The following is a 17,851-nucleotide window of genomic DNA, read 5'->3' as shown; positions in this document are numbered from 1 at the left end:
AGATGTGTAGGATGTAGCCTGCATCATCCGAGACAGCGGTGACACTGAGGTATTAAGTGGATCCCCAGGGTGACAGCACTTTCAAAGACTCCGCAGACAGCAATGGAAGCGTCGACGGAGGGCTTAAACGTTCGCTACAGGGAAGAAGACGGCATGGTGTTCTTTGAGAGCTACAAACCTCCCTCTCGGGATGCCATCCACCTGCCCACCTACGTCCTCTACCTGATCATGGCCATGTTTATCTTGTTCGGTGTTCTTTATGCCATCATCGGCCACCTCATAAAAGACCTCTGCCATGACTTTGCAGGTTGGTGACCTCACTGTAGCCAGAAGATGCTAAAAGTGCTTGTTTTTACACTCTGCCCTGACACTTCTGTTTTTTTTTTTTTTCCAGATTGGCTGTTTGGGGAGCAGCCTGAGGAGGTGGTGGTGAACTACTGCGAGGCCAAGGATAAGTTCATGGTAGACTGGTGCCCAGAAACGTCCCCGGAGCTGGAGGCGTTGGCCCGGGCCGAGGAGAACAAGGTGCTCGACAGGGACTTCATGAAAGCCCCCGCCATCTGGATCATCTCAACAGAGCCTGAGGCCAGCAGGTCGGGACCCCGTGTGGTGTTCGGGAAGAGGAGCTGATGTCTGGATGTGGTGTGGTGGTGCGTACTGAAGGTGAAGTGAATGGTTGTAATGAGGCTTTGCTGTGAGGGGCTGAAGTCAACAGAGGGAAGCTCTTGCTGTAAGTAGACGGTGGTCTTATGAGGACATCTAGTGTCTGCTGAGGTTACTGCAGCGGTGCCACAAGAATAAAGTGGAACCGCCTGACACAGAAATGTGCCAGTACAAGTTTGTTGGAAACAAGAAATAGTGAAAAAAAAAACTATGATATGCCTTAAGTCATCTCTGATACAGATTAGTTAAAAAGCTTAAGATAGTGTTGCTTTTTTCTGTAAATGACTGACAAGTATTTATGTCATCTGTGTAGAACATTTATAAAAGCCAAGTGTATCAAGAGTAGATGTCGAAGCTCATTTTAATAAAAACAATGTGGAAAAATGTCCTCAGTTCATTTGTTTGATATTTACTCCCATTCTGGAAAAGCTCTGTTTCAGTCAGGTAGTCCACATAATCTGAGTTATCAACACAGGAGACACTAGAAGAGCTCAGATTGATTCAAAGATCATATTTTAAATCATTTTTTAAGGGGATGAATATATTTTGGATGCACAAAATCAACAGAGAATTAATCAGTTAAGGACACTAAGGTGGATCATCAGTAGCCAGGAAGCAGCGATGCACTGAAGACAAAAATGGCTCCAAAACCCAAATTAAAAAAAAAAATTAATCTAATGTGACTCATATATATTTAACTACTACACCTCTTTGACAAAAAAACACACGGGGAATTATGATCTGCAACCAGTGTTTTTGTTTTGGAGTCACTAAGGACACACACAGTAAACTACAGCTGTGATTCAAAGAAACACTGTGTGTGCCAAGACTTTTTATTTCATTTTTCTCTGAATTCAGTAGCAAACTCGGGATGTTTAGGGGACAGGAGTGGGAAAAAGGACACCAGAGCGCTATGAATGAGCACCCTGGAGGGCACTTTATCATGTTTTATCTATCAGATGGGCATCCGAGAATGCATTTTTCAAACATGGGGGCATCAGGGGGTTCCACCAGTGTCTGTATTTATGTTACACCTCACAGAAATACCCCTACCCAACACAATCGAGTCTAGCTGCAATAAAAACTATGTCTAAAGTTGATCAAATAAACAATAAAGCAACTAGAAATAACCCAAGTAAATAGAAAACACACACACAAAAAGGGGAAACCACCTTGACCAGCCCACAGGGGGGCAATATTTACGTACTCAAGTCGTGAAAAGACCAAACCTTCACCTTAAAGGGTCAGTACACCAACATAAACATGACACTGCTCCTCATTTATGCCTATATCATGTCTTCCATCTTTAGTTGTAGCACAAGCAGGAGTCTTCTGTAACAGCCTGCACTAATAAAGGTCAAGGAGCAGGTGATACATAAGGTGGAGTTTAGTGAGCGTTGCAGAGTGAGGGACTGACTGAAGGGCACCTCTGGGCCCAGGAGAGGGCGCCATCCTGAACATGATCCACCTGAGAGAGGCAGGATCCTCTTCCGGCTGATGTGGCAGCCTCCAGGAAAGAAGCAAGTGTGAAACTGAAACATCTTAGCTCTGATATTTCTGGCTCTTTTATAAATCTTTCATCCTCCAGACTTCACATCCCTTCTTTTGCTTCTAACAAGATTACCGAAGCCTCCCTCTTCCCTCTCCACATTCTCTCACTGTTACTAACTGCTAAAGCAAACAGTGACATAATCTGATTAACTTCGTCCCCCTAATCTCCCCCCACTCTTTTGGAGCAGGACCTCCAGAGTCACTATCCTCAGATAGATTAGACAATCAGCAGCCTGTGAGTGGAACTTCAGGTGAATCATCGGTTGGTGTGTTTGTCTTTAGAAAGCAAAGTTAGTGCTGTCGTTTAGTTGAAATGATAAACTAGAGGCAACACGACTGTGAAATGGGATTAAAATGATATTCAACCATACAAAGACTGAATGTTTGCAGTGAGGATAAAGGGGCAGTTCTCTGATTTAGATGTCTTTGTTATCCAATTATCAACAATTAATGCTCCTCTACTCTTTGTTTACTTTACTTTACTATTACGTTTTGCCATTTTCTGCCGGTTTACACACATTTCTAATAGAATTAATGTATGAAAGTAGACATATCGCATGGAAATAATTGACAGCTATAGTTACAAGTTGATTTATAGGTTATATTTTACATTACTTTATGAAATATTAGGCATTGCTACAGATTGAACAACACTAAACTACACATAACTTCACCTCCATCTGCCATTAAAATGCTTCTTACACATTAATGCCACAATAAAATCCAGTATATGAAAATAATGTGTGTAAATAATAATATTAATATTTTGCATACAGATAATGACTTAATTAATGAGTAAGTGGAGAAGAGGAAGGATCTAATGAGTGTATACTTCTTGTCAAACATGTAAACTTTGTTTGTTTTTGAGAATTTCTTGTTGTTCTTGGATCTTGACTAATATCTTTATCACATTTCAAGCGTTGTACTATTTGTTTTCTTTGGCTCTTACATGTTCCAAATAAAGATATATCAATCAATCAATCAATCAATCAATCAATCAATCAATCAATCAATCAATTAATCAATCAACACATGTAGCACTTGTATCAGGAGTGTCTTTACAGTGTGATATTTCTACTTTGCTACATCTGCAAAAGATCAAAATACGTCTTATGATATCGTTTATCATCTGGTGGTAATAATAACAGACATTTGTTACATATATTTATAAGTATGATAACATGTCTTTATTTTTTTTGTCAGTTGCTAATGTATTTCTGACAGTGGCAGGTGGTTCCCTGTGGAAGAATAGCAATGTATTTATACCTTTATATGTATCAGTTAGGCTTTAGTTACTGGGGGGTTAACATATCTGAGGGGATGTGTCCCTAATTTATATGGTAATGGATGGTTATGCATGTAAATAAAGAGCTATATTAATCAGGATATTGGATATCGGCTACACTGTATTTTAGAAACACAGTTGAGGGCTTTTATTTTGGAAGAATCGGCTGTTTTCAGTCAAATTATCAAACTGTTAATATCATTATTTTGAAGGGATGCGTCGTTTAGAAAGCGTTTTCACTTTCTAAGCAGCACATTGTTCCTCTGAGCTGCCGTGCTGGTGGAGGTGGTGGAGGTGGAGCAGCAGGGGGCCTCTGCTCTGTGTGATGGGGGACTCTTCTTCCATTTGTCGGGGCGCGCATCCTCACACGCCCCCCTCCACCAGGACCTGAGCGGTGTGCGCGCCGCGTCGACCGCGTACACGAACATGCTCCCGGTGTGTTTATCTCTGAGGAGCGGACAAAAATATGAGTGCCGGGCGGATGATTTGAAGGCAGAGGCTGAAGAACCGGCATGGATGCCCGCTGACTGAAGGGAGAGTCTATATGGATTGGAGCTCATCGCCGCCAGAGGAAATCTGGGGAGAGACTGAGAGGTGAGGCGGCGGCGGCGGCGGTGCTGGAGGTGGAGGTGGAGGTGGTGGTAGTGGTGGTGTGTGGAGGGGGGATGTTAGCGCTCATTTAAACAAAACACCACCCGGGCTTTTAGATCGTGATCATGTCGGTTCTTCTCTTTCATACCTTGTCGCCAGTCTTTTATCATCAAGCAGTCGCGGTGTAATATAAAGGCCATTTTTTCTCCACACAGCCTGGAGACACAGTGTGGCCATCTGCATGCTTCACGGATCGGTGGGTAAAAAGCTACTGAGGCCACTGGCGATGGACATTTTGGCTTTGATTAACACGTTTTTTTTTTTGTTTGTTTGTTTTTTTGCACCGGATATCTGTACAAACACCTGCATGGAAAGATTTCTGGTGGGAAAATAAGCGCTAATTTTCGGTCCAAACGTGGCTCAGAATGGGCTTACATTGCGATACAGGAACACATATTTAAAGGCCCAGTTCGTGCGTATTTTGGAGACACTTTGTGCTGCAGGCCGAGGATCATTAACAGGATTAAATGCACGACATCAAAACAGCCCTCCTTATGTATTGAATACAATGCATTAGTGTAGTGGTGGCAGTCCTCCACAGTCCAGATCCTCCATGCAGTGTGTCCTATTGTATGTAGGTTACTGCATCACCTCCTACACACACACACACACACACACACACACACACATACACACACACACACACACACACTGTTATCCCTGAATAGACCGTCCCACTCCCACATGAACACCGAACACTGAGAAGTGTGATTATGGTGACGCCCAGCACCAATAATAATGCAGAATGTGAACTATTTATCCACCTGGTGATCTTGTAAACCTTTGGCATGCACCAACTGTCTTTACATTTTCTGTGCTGGGCAGCTGTCAGAGGAATTTACATGGTAGAGAGTGGAAGAGGAGGAGGAGTGCTAATGCAGCCCTGTTTGAGTTGTAATGGGCTTATTAATGCTACTGTTATGTTATAGTGAGGTCACACAGTGTTTTGTTTTCATGCACCCGTTGGTGTCATTTACACTTTTTTTGTCCACATCGTGTTTTGAAAGCACAGTACGTTGAAAATGTCCTGAAGAAAAATAGCTTCCACACAGAAATGTCCACAAATGGCCGACTGACGAGCATTAGTTGGAATTTTGGCATCGTTTTGTTGACGTGGTGTTAAATTTGTGGATGTGATACATGTGGAGGAGTGTTACCTGGTTGGTTAAACAGTATTTTGTGTTTTATGGTCAGTGTTTTTGCATTGTTGGCTCTTCCCTGATGTCCTATTATGTATTTCTTTTCCCGCCATATTAAATACCCTGATCTCTGACTGATCCCTCCTCTCCAGTGGAACGCCATGGCACCATATTTCAGAAAATAACTGCTGTGTTCCAGGTTTAAAGGTCAAAATCTCACAGATTATTATCATTTGACCGCTTCCTGTTTGATCAGCAACTGAAAAAACAAAGGATGTAAAAAAAAAAAGGGACACTGGGCCATATTTCAATGTAGAACAACACATCTGACAAATTAGCTTCTGTTAGACAACCTCCTCGCTAATGTCACCATTTAAAAGTGTTACATGGTACAAACGAAAAGCCGTAAATTAATCCATAAATATCAACGCACATCTTTGACACATTTAAGTGAAACACGCTGGATGTAATCAGACTTTAATGTTAGCGGGGACGTGGTCAAATGCTAATGTTTTAGCTAATGTGAGGGAGACCAAATATCACCTGATGTCCGTCCAGATTATCATCATCCGTTGTCTTTTCGGTTGCTGATCAATCCAGAAGCTGTGTCATTATACTTTTTCTGTGCCGAGGTGACGGCCATGTTGGTGTCGATGACGTATGTTGAACGACACGATGTAGTTCACTGAGTGGTTTTACACAAAACCATCATCTGTAAGACAAACTTTCTTTATTTGCTAAATTATCTTGAAACTGTCCCCGCGACCCTGCAGAGGATTAAGCGGCGTACATATAATGTATACAGATGATGGATGGATGGATGGATCTTGAAACTGTCAAACACCGTTTGTTTGTTTGCCAAAATAAAAGTCTTTGTCTCCCTTTACTAATCCCGCCACACTGGGTGTCCCTTCTGCTTTACAACATAAAGTGTCGCCCTTGCATGTTCCTGAAAATCACACGTGCAAATCCTCCAATGTGTTTACTGTAGCATTTGATTATATCCATAATTAAAGGGATGATGAGACAGTTGATAGCCGCAGACATGTACCACCTTTAGTTTAGGTTGGTCGACAGCAGATAGTCAGGAGCACTGAGAGGCTCAGATGAACTCTGACCCTCAGCGGCTCCTCCCGTCCCACCAAATCTCTGCTCTCCCCTGCTGGGTCTCCCTGATGACCCCCCCCCACCACCAATTCCCCACAGAGGTGCAAATGAGATCCTGCTGCTATAATGAAAAGATGGTTGGATAAGTGGCTTTTTTCATTTTCTAGAGGAGCCATCTGCCTTTAATGGGCTTATTGTGTACGATATTCTCAGCTCGAGAAATGTTCTGATGGGTCTGCTGCAGTAGGTTTCTCTTTCTGTGTGTGTGTGTGTGTGGTGTGTAGTGTGTGTAGTGTGTGTGTTACCCCATGCTGACCGTGCTCTTCTCTTTGTTTCTCTGGACAGTGCTGCAGGAGAGGAGACTTCATCCAAGATCACAGGTCACATGACAGGTACCAAGCTCTCATTTAATGAAAATGCTTCCGTAAAAACATAAAGTTCTCATGTGTTTTTTGCTAAAGCATGATTTTTTTTTTTCCCTCCTCCTCGTCTTTAGATTTGTGTAGCGATGAAACAGACAACTCTCCTCCTCTTCAGCTTCACACACTCAAGGAGTTTGAACAGGTGAGAGCTTTTATTTTTAATTCTCACTGAGCTTTGATGTCATCCACACTTCCTTATCTGTCAGCATGACAATTGATTCTCTGATAAGCAATATAATGCCCAATGAGGATCGACTCTACAGTGCCCTCTTGTGTCTGTGTTACTTCCTGCAAGCGGTAACGAGCTGATGTGGTTTTGCTTTGATGCAACATCCTCACACTGACATTGAGTTTCCATGCTCATTATGTCCAACCTCTCTGTGATCTATATGTTTTGAACAACCCGTACAGAAAAAGGAGAACACCTACAGCTGATGATATCATGTGGAAAACACCCTGAACCCTCCTGGTGGTTTCAGTCTGCCTCTGGCTGCAGAATGACCCACTTTAGGATTTCTCTTCGCTCTCTCATCTGCTGCACTATTTTTGGCCCTGTCACATTTTTACAGAATACCACATTCAATGTGTCTTCTAATGTTTGGCAGCAGGGTGTTGTAATGAGCAAGGAGAACGTCAGATCCATATATGATTATTCATCCTGCTGAGTCCAGTGCACCGCTTACGAAACTTGAAATCAAATTTAACTGTGCAATGCATTTTTCTTTCAATTGATTTACTGGACTGATTTTTTTAATGTCTCTGCGAGAAGCTTGATATTTTATGAAACCATTTAAATTCACCTGAATACCATGATCTCAGTTAAGATGGTTATGTGGACAACAGAGTTAAATGAGAAGACTGATATCACTCCCGTGCCTGTGTGTTAAGTAGGAGCCTGGTGACAGTTAGCCTAGCTTAGCATAAAGACTCGAAACGGGGAGAAAACTGGCCTGTAAATGAAACAGGCAAAAAGTTAACTAGGCACAAAATAGTGTTTCATGTTTATGTTTGTGTACTAATGAAAGACATGACAACCAGTGAGCTTTAGCATTTTGGTTGACTTTTTTTATACTACGCTAAGCTAACTACCTCCCTGTTCGGGACTCATAATTAACTTTCAGACAGTGTCACTGATGTGTTCATTGAATTCTTGAAATGAGAAAAGCCATTAATTATAAAAAAAAAAAAAAAAGAAACAAATCATTGCCTCAGTAGATGCAGAGCAACATCATCTCTGTTCGTCTTTCCTGAAAAGCAAAGAAAATCCACATGTAACTTTATCTAAGACCTAAAGTATACATTATCGGTAGTGTGATGGTAACACAGCACATAAATAACCCACTTTATATGAGTGTATATTGTCCAGTTGCAGTCTTTTGCAGGGGAGGATTGTTGATCCTCTTCATCCCCAAGTAGCAGAGGGGATGGAGCAGACATTGTTTTCCCTTTTCTCTCAATCCCTCCAGCTGTAAGTTTTGTTTTAGAGCTACATTACTCTTAAGATTATATACTAAACTGGATCTATACTAGCCGAAACTGTAGTAGTAGTGTCACCCTCATGATCAAAAGTACAGCCCCAGACAAACCACGTCTGTCACATGACTGACTACAGATATAGATGTTTACTATGGGGTTAGAGTTAGGGGCTCCCACTGGGTCACCCGCCCTTCTGTTAACATGTGTTTATATTCTGTGTTGACACAGAGGTGAGTAGCCCGATGATGTTGTGCAACAGTACATTGATTTGGAGGTCCAACACATTTTCTTCAGACACACACAAGAGCAGACTAGAACAAAAAGCACTGAAACTGTCTTTGTGAGGGTCCTTTCATGTTATTCTGGAGGTGCTGCTGAGCCCCGTTAAAACAGGAGGTGTCACCAACCAGTCACGAAGAGCTGAAGTCACTGTTCCCCGAAAGGCAGCGCGTCCTATTCAAAGCTGGAGTCACTTTCGCGTGGCTGTCAGATCTTGGATGTGTCACTTTTACAACGAGATAAACACTCTCGTACAAACGCCTCACGCACATATTTACACACATTTGCTCCTATTTCTGAGCTGAAAAGTGTGTGTGTGTGTGTGTGTGTGTACATGATGTCATCTCTAATGTGATGGGGAGACTCCGCTTGGCGCCCGTCCTATCTCTGTTCAGAATTATTTAGCAACAGCCGGTAACGTGACACTTAAATGGACACGCTCGCTGAACGCACCAAGAACTAATAATGACGTAATTGTGTTTGCAGCACGTCTCACTCGCTTCATTATTGATGCTCTTTGCTTTTGGTGTTTGTCATGAAAATGGATTTTAGTGGAGGCCGCCTTCCTCTTTGTTATTTCCCTCCCGTTCACTCACCTCTCTGAGGGACATTCAGGGATTCACCGCTCTGTTAGATTCAGGACACCTCCCTATTAATAGCACGGAGGCGCACAGCTCCCAGGTCTCCTATTTCATCCAACTTCTTTCCAAGTCACCTGTCTGTCCTGCTCCCATCAGCCCCTCTGCTGGTTAGTCTTCATCAGGGGGACTTTCTGAATGTTTAAATGCATATCTATCACAGCCATGTTGTGAAGTCAGTGGTAAAACTTAGTGTGTCACAGGGACCTTTCCATTTCCTTTTTTATGAACTTCTGTAGTAGTTTTTTTTGGCTAATTAATCCTCTGCTATGATGCTGTCACCCATTAGCCTAAGTTGTTTTTGCTAACATGTTAGCTAACAGTTCTAGTTTCAGTTGACACAAAGCAGCATTAGCATTTATTTTGACTCATGTTTCCCGCCACCAAAATGACTGTAAGTGCAAATGACTTTCTCCATTTAGTGTTGTTTTGTTTTCCTTATTTCCTGAAAACAATACGGGGCATTTAGCTCAGTAGTGTTAGTTTTCCTACCAAGCTAGCTCTAGCTATTTGTCTGTCATTTGGCTCTGGGCAGGTAGGCTAACATTGCAGTTGGTTTATCAGTTTTGTTTTGTGTTGTTGTTGTACAAATAATTGTACATCCAGTACATTACATATATGTTGATTAGCTTTAGCCATTTAAGGTTTTTGCAGCCAATATTTTGAGACATGCTACTTTTATGTAATTTAAAGATCTGAAAACCTTCACTACTTTAAAAAAAAAAAAAAAGCATCCTTTGTCATGTGAGGTGTACAGAACATTGTCTTGGACACTAAATAATTCTGATCTAGTTTGAGGTCTGAGAATTAACCTAAAATTATCAGAAAAAAATAGAACAATAGACAATTGTTTGTTGCTTTGGGAAGCAAATCTATTACAGCATAATGTCACTGAAATAGAAATCTAGGAAACACTTACTCAATCACACATTTCTTAGCTTTATGAACTTGCTAAGTATATTTTGGCACCCAAGAGTGTTTTTACAGATGTAAAAAAAAATATATGCACAAGACCAAAGTTAAACAAATTCAGTCGAGATTATCCTGTCCCTAATATCAGCAGGGACTGCATGAAAGTGAGTCACTGTTGTGATTATACAACATGAAGTCAAGTGTGCTCAGAGCTGCAGATGACCTCTCAGTGGGGACCCACACTTAAAAGTGTATTAAAAACCGACAGGGCAGAGATTAAACCGAACAAATGACGTTTATATTTTCAATAAGGAAGCGGAACAAGATGAGAAGGACAACCGGGGGACTCACGTCCAACCCCCTCCTTTCTCCTCATCTCTCTGTTTGTTCATTTCGGTGCTGCTGATTTGCAGAGGGGTGAGATTTCCTTTCATATCACAACTGCCTGCGAGCCTCTTACCCCCCCCCCCCACCTCCCCCTACACCCTCACCCCGCCCCTCTTCTCCCCCTTCCACCCATCTCCCCTGGCAGTCTGGGATTCCAGGGATGTCTCCTCCTGTAAAATAAGCTCCTGTCCCGTCCACCCCCCAGCACACCAGAGCACAGCATGGAGCTGATATGGCTTCATCTCTGACCGCCTGGGCTGCAGAGTCGCCCTCTGCACTGCGAACATCCCTATAGACTAGTGTGTGTGTGTGTGTGTGTGAATGTTTTTAGTATGTGTTTGCTTTTCTAGATGGTATCCCGGCAGCCTGTTATAGAGGCTGGGATGCCACTTTGTAAATAATTAGTTTAATTTGGACGTTATGCTGTTTTGGAGCAGGAGGTAGCATGCCTAACGGTTACCAGACTCTCACACGAGGACAGGCCCGGACAGTCGCTGTCCTCTAACATGGACTCCGTATCCCCACGATGATACGGACAGATCGAACTTTTTTTTATTTTTTTGACCTATAAACGGACATGTCAAGCGGTGTCGGTGCTCTCTGACGGTCATGTCTAACGGTTACCGTACTTTGTCGCAGCACCTGAATGACCTGAAGAAGGAGAACTTCAGCCTCAAGCTCCGCATCTACTTCCTGGAGGAGAGGATTCAGCAGAAGTACGAGGAGAGCAGTGAGGATGTCTACCGTACGGTGAGTAGTAAAACCTGTAGCAGACCTGACTGACTGGTGATGAAGGGGACAAGAAGTGGTGTAAGGGAGCTGCTCTTCACGGGTCAAGGGTCGTTTCACCGACAACAAAAAGAATGACAGTCACTGATGTTGCTTTGTTGAAGGTATTTCGCACTGAGTAGATAATCAGAAGAGCTCATCTGTACCTTTTGTTCGTCATAACGGGTGATTTATATCATTACAGTATGAAGCGATGTTATCCTGACAGATTTGCTTCTCTAAGCCACTTCCACTGTTTGTTGACTCAGCTGCCGCACTGACCTGGCTGAGGTGACGTGACCCGCCATGTGTTTGTTTTACCAAGTGCCCGCTTTTAGATACGGCTGCTGTGTGTGTGAAGGACTTCACACTAACAAGCTCTTTTAGTTAATGCACTGACATGTACAATACGTAGGACGTCTGTTTTACATCAGGGATTGGGAAAAATGCTTAGAGGAATTTCCCAGAGCCCAAAGCGATGTAATCCATATTTCTTTTGTTCGAACCAACAGCCCAAAACACTCAAAAACTCTTCATTTACTGTCATAAATGATAAAGAAATGCAGGAAATCCTTACATTTAAGAAACCAGAACCAGCAAATCTTTGACATTTTTGCTTGAAAAAAATGAGTGAAATGATTCATCGGCTATCAAAATAGTTGTTTAACAGACTAGTTTTGTCTTTGACTGTGCATTAATGTCCTGTAATACTATTTTTTGCCATTATGAAGGAGGCCAGAGACACTGAAGTATATTAGACTATAGTTCTGGATATATAGAGAGCCAGTGAAATACACTAAATGGAGTTTCAGCATTAGGCCTTTGATGAGAAGTGAAATAAAATCAAAATATAAAAGGTTTATCATGACAACATGTTCGAGTCATTAGCAGGGCTGTTATTAAACCTCGTTATCATTTGGGACGGACTGAAATCTGCCTGAAAGTCACCATCAAATCTCTGGTCAGACCTGAATTATTGTATTTTGTGTTTGTTGTGTATCTACAGACATGCAGATCCAACATCTTTTATCAGTTCTGCCGCCAATACTGACCTTCTGAAGCAGACGGGGTGTCTGCCATGGCATCACCAATCCATATTCAAAACAATGTCCAATACACAATTATGTCGTCACTGTCCGATACGTCCATTCATTGATGTTGTACCACTGATTCAATCTTTACTTCCACACCAGTCACAGGCCTCATTTATTCAAAAATGCTGTATATGGATAAAAAAAGTGCTGGTGTTAGATCAGTATGAAGCAAAATATCCTGAGTTAATCTGTTAGAATCATTACTGAGAGAGAAAACGCTGGATCAGTACTTTTATAAATAGATTACATTTTTAAAAATGACCAATTTTAAATGTTGTGTCATCAAGGTAAAGTTCTTGTATGGCTGCTTAGACAACAGTTAACATTTAAACTAAACTTTCATACTTTATTATAAGACAGTGTGGAAGAAGCCCTTTGATCCTTTACTTTCCTGAATGCTGTGTTACTTAAGTAAAAATACAGAAGTTTTCACATCACAAAATGTGCTTTAATTATCAGACATAAAGTCCTCACTAATGCAGACTACCTCATTTCATTCACACTGTATGTTATTACAGAATATTATATTGTATACTGTTATATACTCAAGTAAATTAAGCCACCAGTATGTTTTGAAGAGTAATAGAGTACTTGAGTTATCCACCACTGAGAGGAAGCTCAAAGTAAGTCGGTTTAAAGTGATCTCAGCACTCATTGATCCTTCCTGCAAACCTTTCAGGAAAAAAAATCAAACTTAATTATTCCCCCTTTTTTTTATCAGCAGGCTGCAGCTTCACATGTATCTTTGTCACTATTGAAATCTTGAGTTTTTTTGCTGGGGATAAAAATGTTTGCTGGGTGTGGAACCAAAGTTTAAATTAACCCTTAATCTATGCAGGGGTTGCTATGATAGCAGCTGATGGAGACGGTGGTGATGTTAGGTTTAAATGTCGGTCTTGGCTGAGACCATGAAAATGTCTCTGATGATACAATACAGATACACAACAGGTGCAGCGTATTATTTTGAAGCATCCCTTTGGTTTGCATGGAGAACTATGTGACTGTATGAAGAGCGCTGGAGTCACAAATGGTAAAAGCAGCTATTTAAAAATAAGTCTTTAGTTATTGCCACTACTGTTGCAAGGGCAGGAAATTTATTATTTTTATTAATTTATTATTATTATTAGCAATTACAATGAGATTTTGATTGAAAAAATACTTTATTGTAATGTTTCTCAGTATTATATTCTAATAGACATGAAACATTATATGTTATATTATTAATACCACTAGAATTCAGTTCTGTAGATAAACAAATGTAGACGGTGTGATAATCGGTGTGACTATGTTGTTGCTTTGCTGTCTGCCTGAGTAATTAATATATTGACAGCAATTTTGATTATTTATAAACTGTTTAAGTCATTTATCTTCTTAAATGTACAGATTCACAACATTTTCTCTTGAAATGACGTATGTTTTGGGTTTAGGAGAGTAATATGAAGATGTCACTTTGAAACTTTAAAATGTGTTGGGGACATTTTCACACATTTTTCTAAACGAAACTATTGACGTTAGTTGAAGACGCAATAGGAAAACGGATGGTGACAGTGACCATTTCAGTTCCTGTGTGTGTTATTTTTATACATCTTTGTTCGTTCTCTCAGTCCACGTGTCCGTCTGTGTCCCTCTTGTCTGTGTGCGTGCAGAGTGTGCACCTACATTAAGGTGACCCAGTTCAGCTGTTGTTTGTCTACACGAGCCGGCCGCCCTTTAAAAACTCGCCCCTTCATTCCAAATCCCAGCTGATGGTCGACAGATCTTCGACACGAGAGAAAACTAAACGGCCGTTTGATCCAGCCGAACGAGACCTGAGCGTCCTGACGCTCACACAAATTACTGCATGCCGGCAGTGATTGAGTAAACCGATCTTCACGTCACACGGACATCCAACGGGATTCTAATCCTTGTGCTTCACAGTCTTTTACTCTGTGTGGCTGAAAGTTAATCAGCCTAATCACTTTTTTATTGGAGACTAAATCTTTGTTCCGTGGTTGTTATCTGACATGAGCTGCCTGCCGCTCTGTTGGCTGGTGATCATGACAGAGTGCCAGTGTTCCCGTCCTCAGTGTAACACAGTACAGACTAGGTGTGTTGGTCCTGGGCACATAGTGATCTCGCTCAGAGCCCTCAGAGAAACTCTATTTATAGTGCCGGCTGGATCACACTCATTTATTAATCGCATGTATTCATACGACTGACTGCAGGACTCGTGCTTCATGACACGTGTGTTTGTACGTCTCTTGACAGTACGGTTTGTCACCTTAGAGATTTAGTTGAGATGAATAAAAGGCAGAGCTGAAATGATTTGTCACTCGGTCGATTAAGAGAAAATTTAAGTTTTTTGATAATCGGTTAATCACTAATTTTTTTACACAAAAATCCCCAAACATTCCCTGGTTCACGTGTCTCACTTTAGACGATTTGCTGCTTTTATTCAGACTATTGTTAAGTAAACTGAGTACCTTTGGGTTGTGGACTGTCTTACTGAATTCTGATCGATGTCACCTTTGTCTTTAAGGAGCTGTGAATGTAAAAGTTGTGTTTTTTCAATATCTTAAACCCTTTTAAAGACAAGATAATCAGCTATTCAATAAACTTGCTTTTGATTACTCAATAATTGTTGCATATTTAGGATCCCTGACTTGAAATAACATATTTTCCTTTTTTCATTCATGCAAATAAAGTGATGCTGCCAGAGCATTCAGATGGATTAGTGTGGATTTGAATGTGGCAAATGTTTAATCAACAGATGGATTGAAAGAAAAGTGATAATAATTCATCGATATCGGTCACGCTGCTGCAGGTATGATTGGTGTCTGAGTGACACTCCTGCACAGCCTGGTTATTAGAGGATCTGTTGCTGAGGGGCCGATGAGCCAGGAGGGGCCAGAATAGCAGGTGCACAGTGATGTTGTCTATATATAGAGCTGTTTTCAAGATGGGAAATGTCTCTTACTGTAAGCCAAGATGTTGACACACACACACGCACACACACGGGAATACATGTTCCTCTTAGTAGCGTGTTACATTATTTATTATTATAGCACGGAGGCGAATCATTTACCGTCATTAGCTTTGCGGAGCACATGCCTGGTCGTGTGTTGCATAAGTTCTGGTGGCGGCTGCATCACTTCGCTGGGCTGCACAGTTGAGAGAACTTTGTCTGAATACAATTAAATAGCGATGAGATTTCTATCTGTGCCCCACAAATTCAGAAAAGCCTCAAAATTATCTTTAAATAAGTTGAAATACAATCCACAAGCAGTGTACATGTGAACAATACATTTAACAGTTTTTTAATGAGATCTCGCAGATTCCTTGATAACAAAACATCAACACTGCAAATATTATGTCATTTTGATGATCAGTTGCATCAAACATTTGCAATCTTGTTTCTGTTTAATTATAATTTTTATCATGTGAATTAAAGCCTAAGCCACAACAAGGAATTTGAATATATCACTTTGCATACCTGGCATATTTCATATTTAACGTAATAAGCTATCACCTGCTAATAATTGCCAGAATCACTGATATTGATTCTGCAGCACCAACCTGTCAAAATGAGAACTAAAATTAGATTCAAACTGAGTATTTGTCACCTTCTGATTGGCTGTGGCCGGTGTTTGTGCAGAAGTATTTCGTGCTTTGGTCACATGTGCAGCATGTGCATGCGTAGCCACCAGCAGTTTGCGTGTGTTCAGCCCTCATGTTGCCTCTCAGAAAATGTGTATGGGTTGATTTCAGGCTGCAAGTGTTGGTGCACGTGTAGCTCGGCTCTTCGTGAGTGTTAGGGACAGAAAGCCCTCCGACGGGGACAGGAGAAGGTCAACAGATTTGTATATGCACGAGAGGGCACTAAAACATTCATAAAACAGAGAAAGGAAGAGGAAGCAGAGGAGAGACAAGAGTTGAGATGAACCTGAGCCAAGCTGGAGTGATAAAGGTGATACAAACCAGTGAGAGTAGCTATCTGATCTGAGTCCAGCAGACAGATGGATAAACTGTCCTGTCTCTTCACGCTAAGGTCAGAATGGAAAGAATGATCCCCTCAATTCTCACCGTTTAAATCCTCAGCCCCAGTGTTAGAGCCTAGATGGGCCCTGAAATTGCCCCCCCGGGGACTCCAGCAGGTAAACAAACTGTGGAGTTTAGCCTTTGGCCCCCAGGGGTGAGTATCTGAGCTGCCCTGAATTCACCGGCTCTAAATATAACTACCGTGACAGCACAGTCAGATGTTCTGCGCTGATGACACACAACACCGGGCAGCACTCATTCACGCAGTCGAGACGGAGAGATGTGGGTGTGATGACGGAAAACCGAGCAGGGAGCGAGAAAGGTGATCGAGATGTGGAGGAGAGAATGTTACAAGTGGACGCATAAGCAACGAAATACAGTGTGTGTCATCTTTTCGATATAGAATCTTTTCACTGAACCTCAGATATACAGTAGAGATTACATAAAATGATGTGATGTTTTTTTTTCATACCTTCCATACAGCCGCATGATCCAAATACAGATTGAGTAGTCCTCTGTCTCTGCAACTTGTGACGTATGTTTGGATGTTTTGCTGCACCTGTGATACGAAATGAAGAAATAAACGTTGTGTTTTTATGATTTAAAAGATAACAGGGTTCATATCCTTTGTATCAGGACTTGATTTATGGGTCACTTGTAAAATAGATCTTTTTCTCTGCAGACGGAAACAAGGAAACAAACAGGTGAAAAGGCGAAACATATTTCATTAACAACGGCTCAGTTTCCATCAAACGTCCAGATGAGCCACCGTGCACATTACCAGGACCCTGAAACTAGCTCCCTTAAATGAAATATCATGCTTGTAGTGTTATTTCAATATTAACTGGACCTTTGCTTGTCCTGCTTTGACAAGTCAAAATTTCTGATGTAAGATATAATTTCACTCAGGCTAATCACACAGGTTGAAGCCCACACAGGTCCTGAGAAGAAACATAATCAGCCAATTAAGTGAAAACATCTGCATGGGTATCAAATTGCAGAATATTGGCAGAAAATATGTTTTGCCTGTAGGCCGACTGCAATATTAAACAGGGTGTCCTGGTCACTTTAACTCTAGATTATTGCTGTTGGCCACCAGCTGCCATCATTGAATCTGCAGTGTACTAATAAATGTTCATGTACGGTGTCATTATCTGCTGATGTGTGGTGACAATTATTGACGTTGCTGTTTTCATCCGTTGCAGAACATCGAGCTGAAGGTGGAAGTAGAGAGCTTGAAGCAGGAGCTCCAGGAGAAACAGCAGCTTCTGGATAAAGCACTGTGAGTCCACTAACATGTATCACAGCTATTTATCAATGCAAAATAAGATAAAGTAAGTTTGTTCTGATCCCTCAGAGGGGAAAGTTGAGTGTTACGGCAGCACAAGGACAGAATATAAAAGCAGATTTTAAATAGGTTATAAACAGTCAGAATAATAAGATCTTTATGTGCAGGTATGAA

At 41.4% G+C, this 17,851-nt stretch overlaps 2 protein-coding genes across 2 annotated transcripts in view; both read left to right on the top strand.

Annotated features, from left to right (window-relative positions):
- The first annotated feature begins 102 nt into the window (after positions 1-102).
- LOC119011201 lies at positions 103-630 on the top strand. Its single transcript, XM_037084143.1, has 2 exons — positions 103-307; positions 395-630. Exons 1-2 carry the CDS (start codon positions 103-105, stop codon positions 628-630), a joined length of 441 nt encoding a protein of 146 aa, XP_036940038.1.
- Positions 631-3,758: 3,128 nt separating this feature from the next.
- LOC119010987 (myomegalin-like) overlaps positions 3,759-17,851 on the top strand; it is a 45,714-nt gene continuing 31,621 nt past the window's right edge. The window contains exons 1-5 of the mRNA XM_037083699.1: positions 3,759-4,093; positions 6,742-6,788; positions 6,893-6,960; positions 11,150-11,260; positions 17,595-17,671. Of these exons, the coding sequence (XP_036939594.1) occupies positions 4,044-4,093; positions 6,742-6,788; positions 6,893-6,960; positions 11,150-11,260; positions 17,595-17,671 (353 nt within the window). The 5' untranslated portion in view covers positions 3,759-4,043. The remainder of the gene's footprint in view (positions 4,094-6,741; positions 6,789-6,892; positions 6,961-11,149; positions 11,261-17,594; positions 17,672-17,851) is intronic.

This window comes from Acanthopagrus latus, chromosome 21, assembly GCF_904848185.1.
Source record: "Acanthopagrus latus isolate v.2019 chromosome 21, fAcaLat1.1, whole genome shotgun sequence".
NCBI classification, from domain to species: Eukaryota; Metazoa; Chordata; class Actinopteri; order Spariformes; family Sparidae; genus Acanthopagrus; species Acanthopagrus latus.
This window is presented reverse-complemented; position numbering and strand designations above follow the sequence as displayed.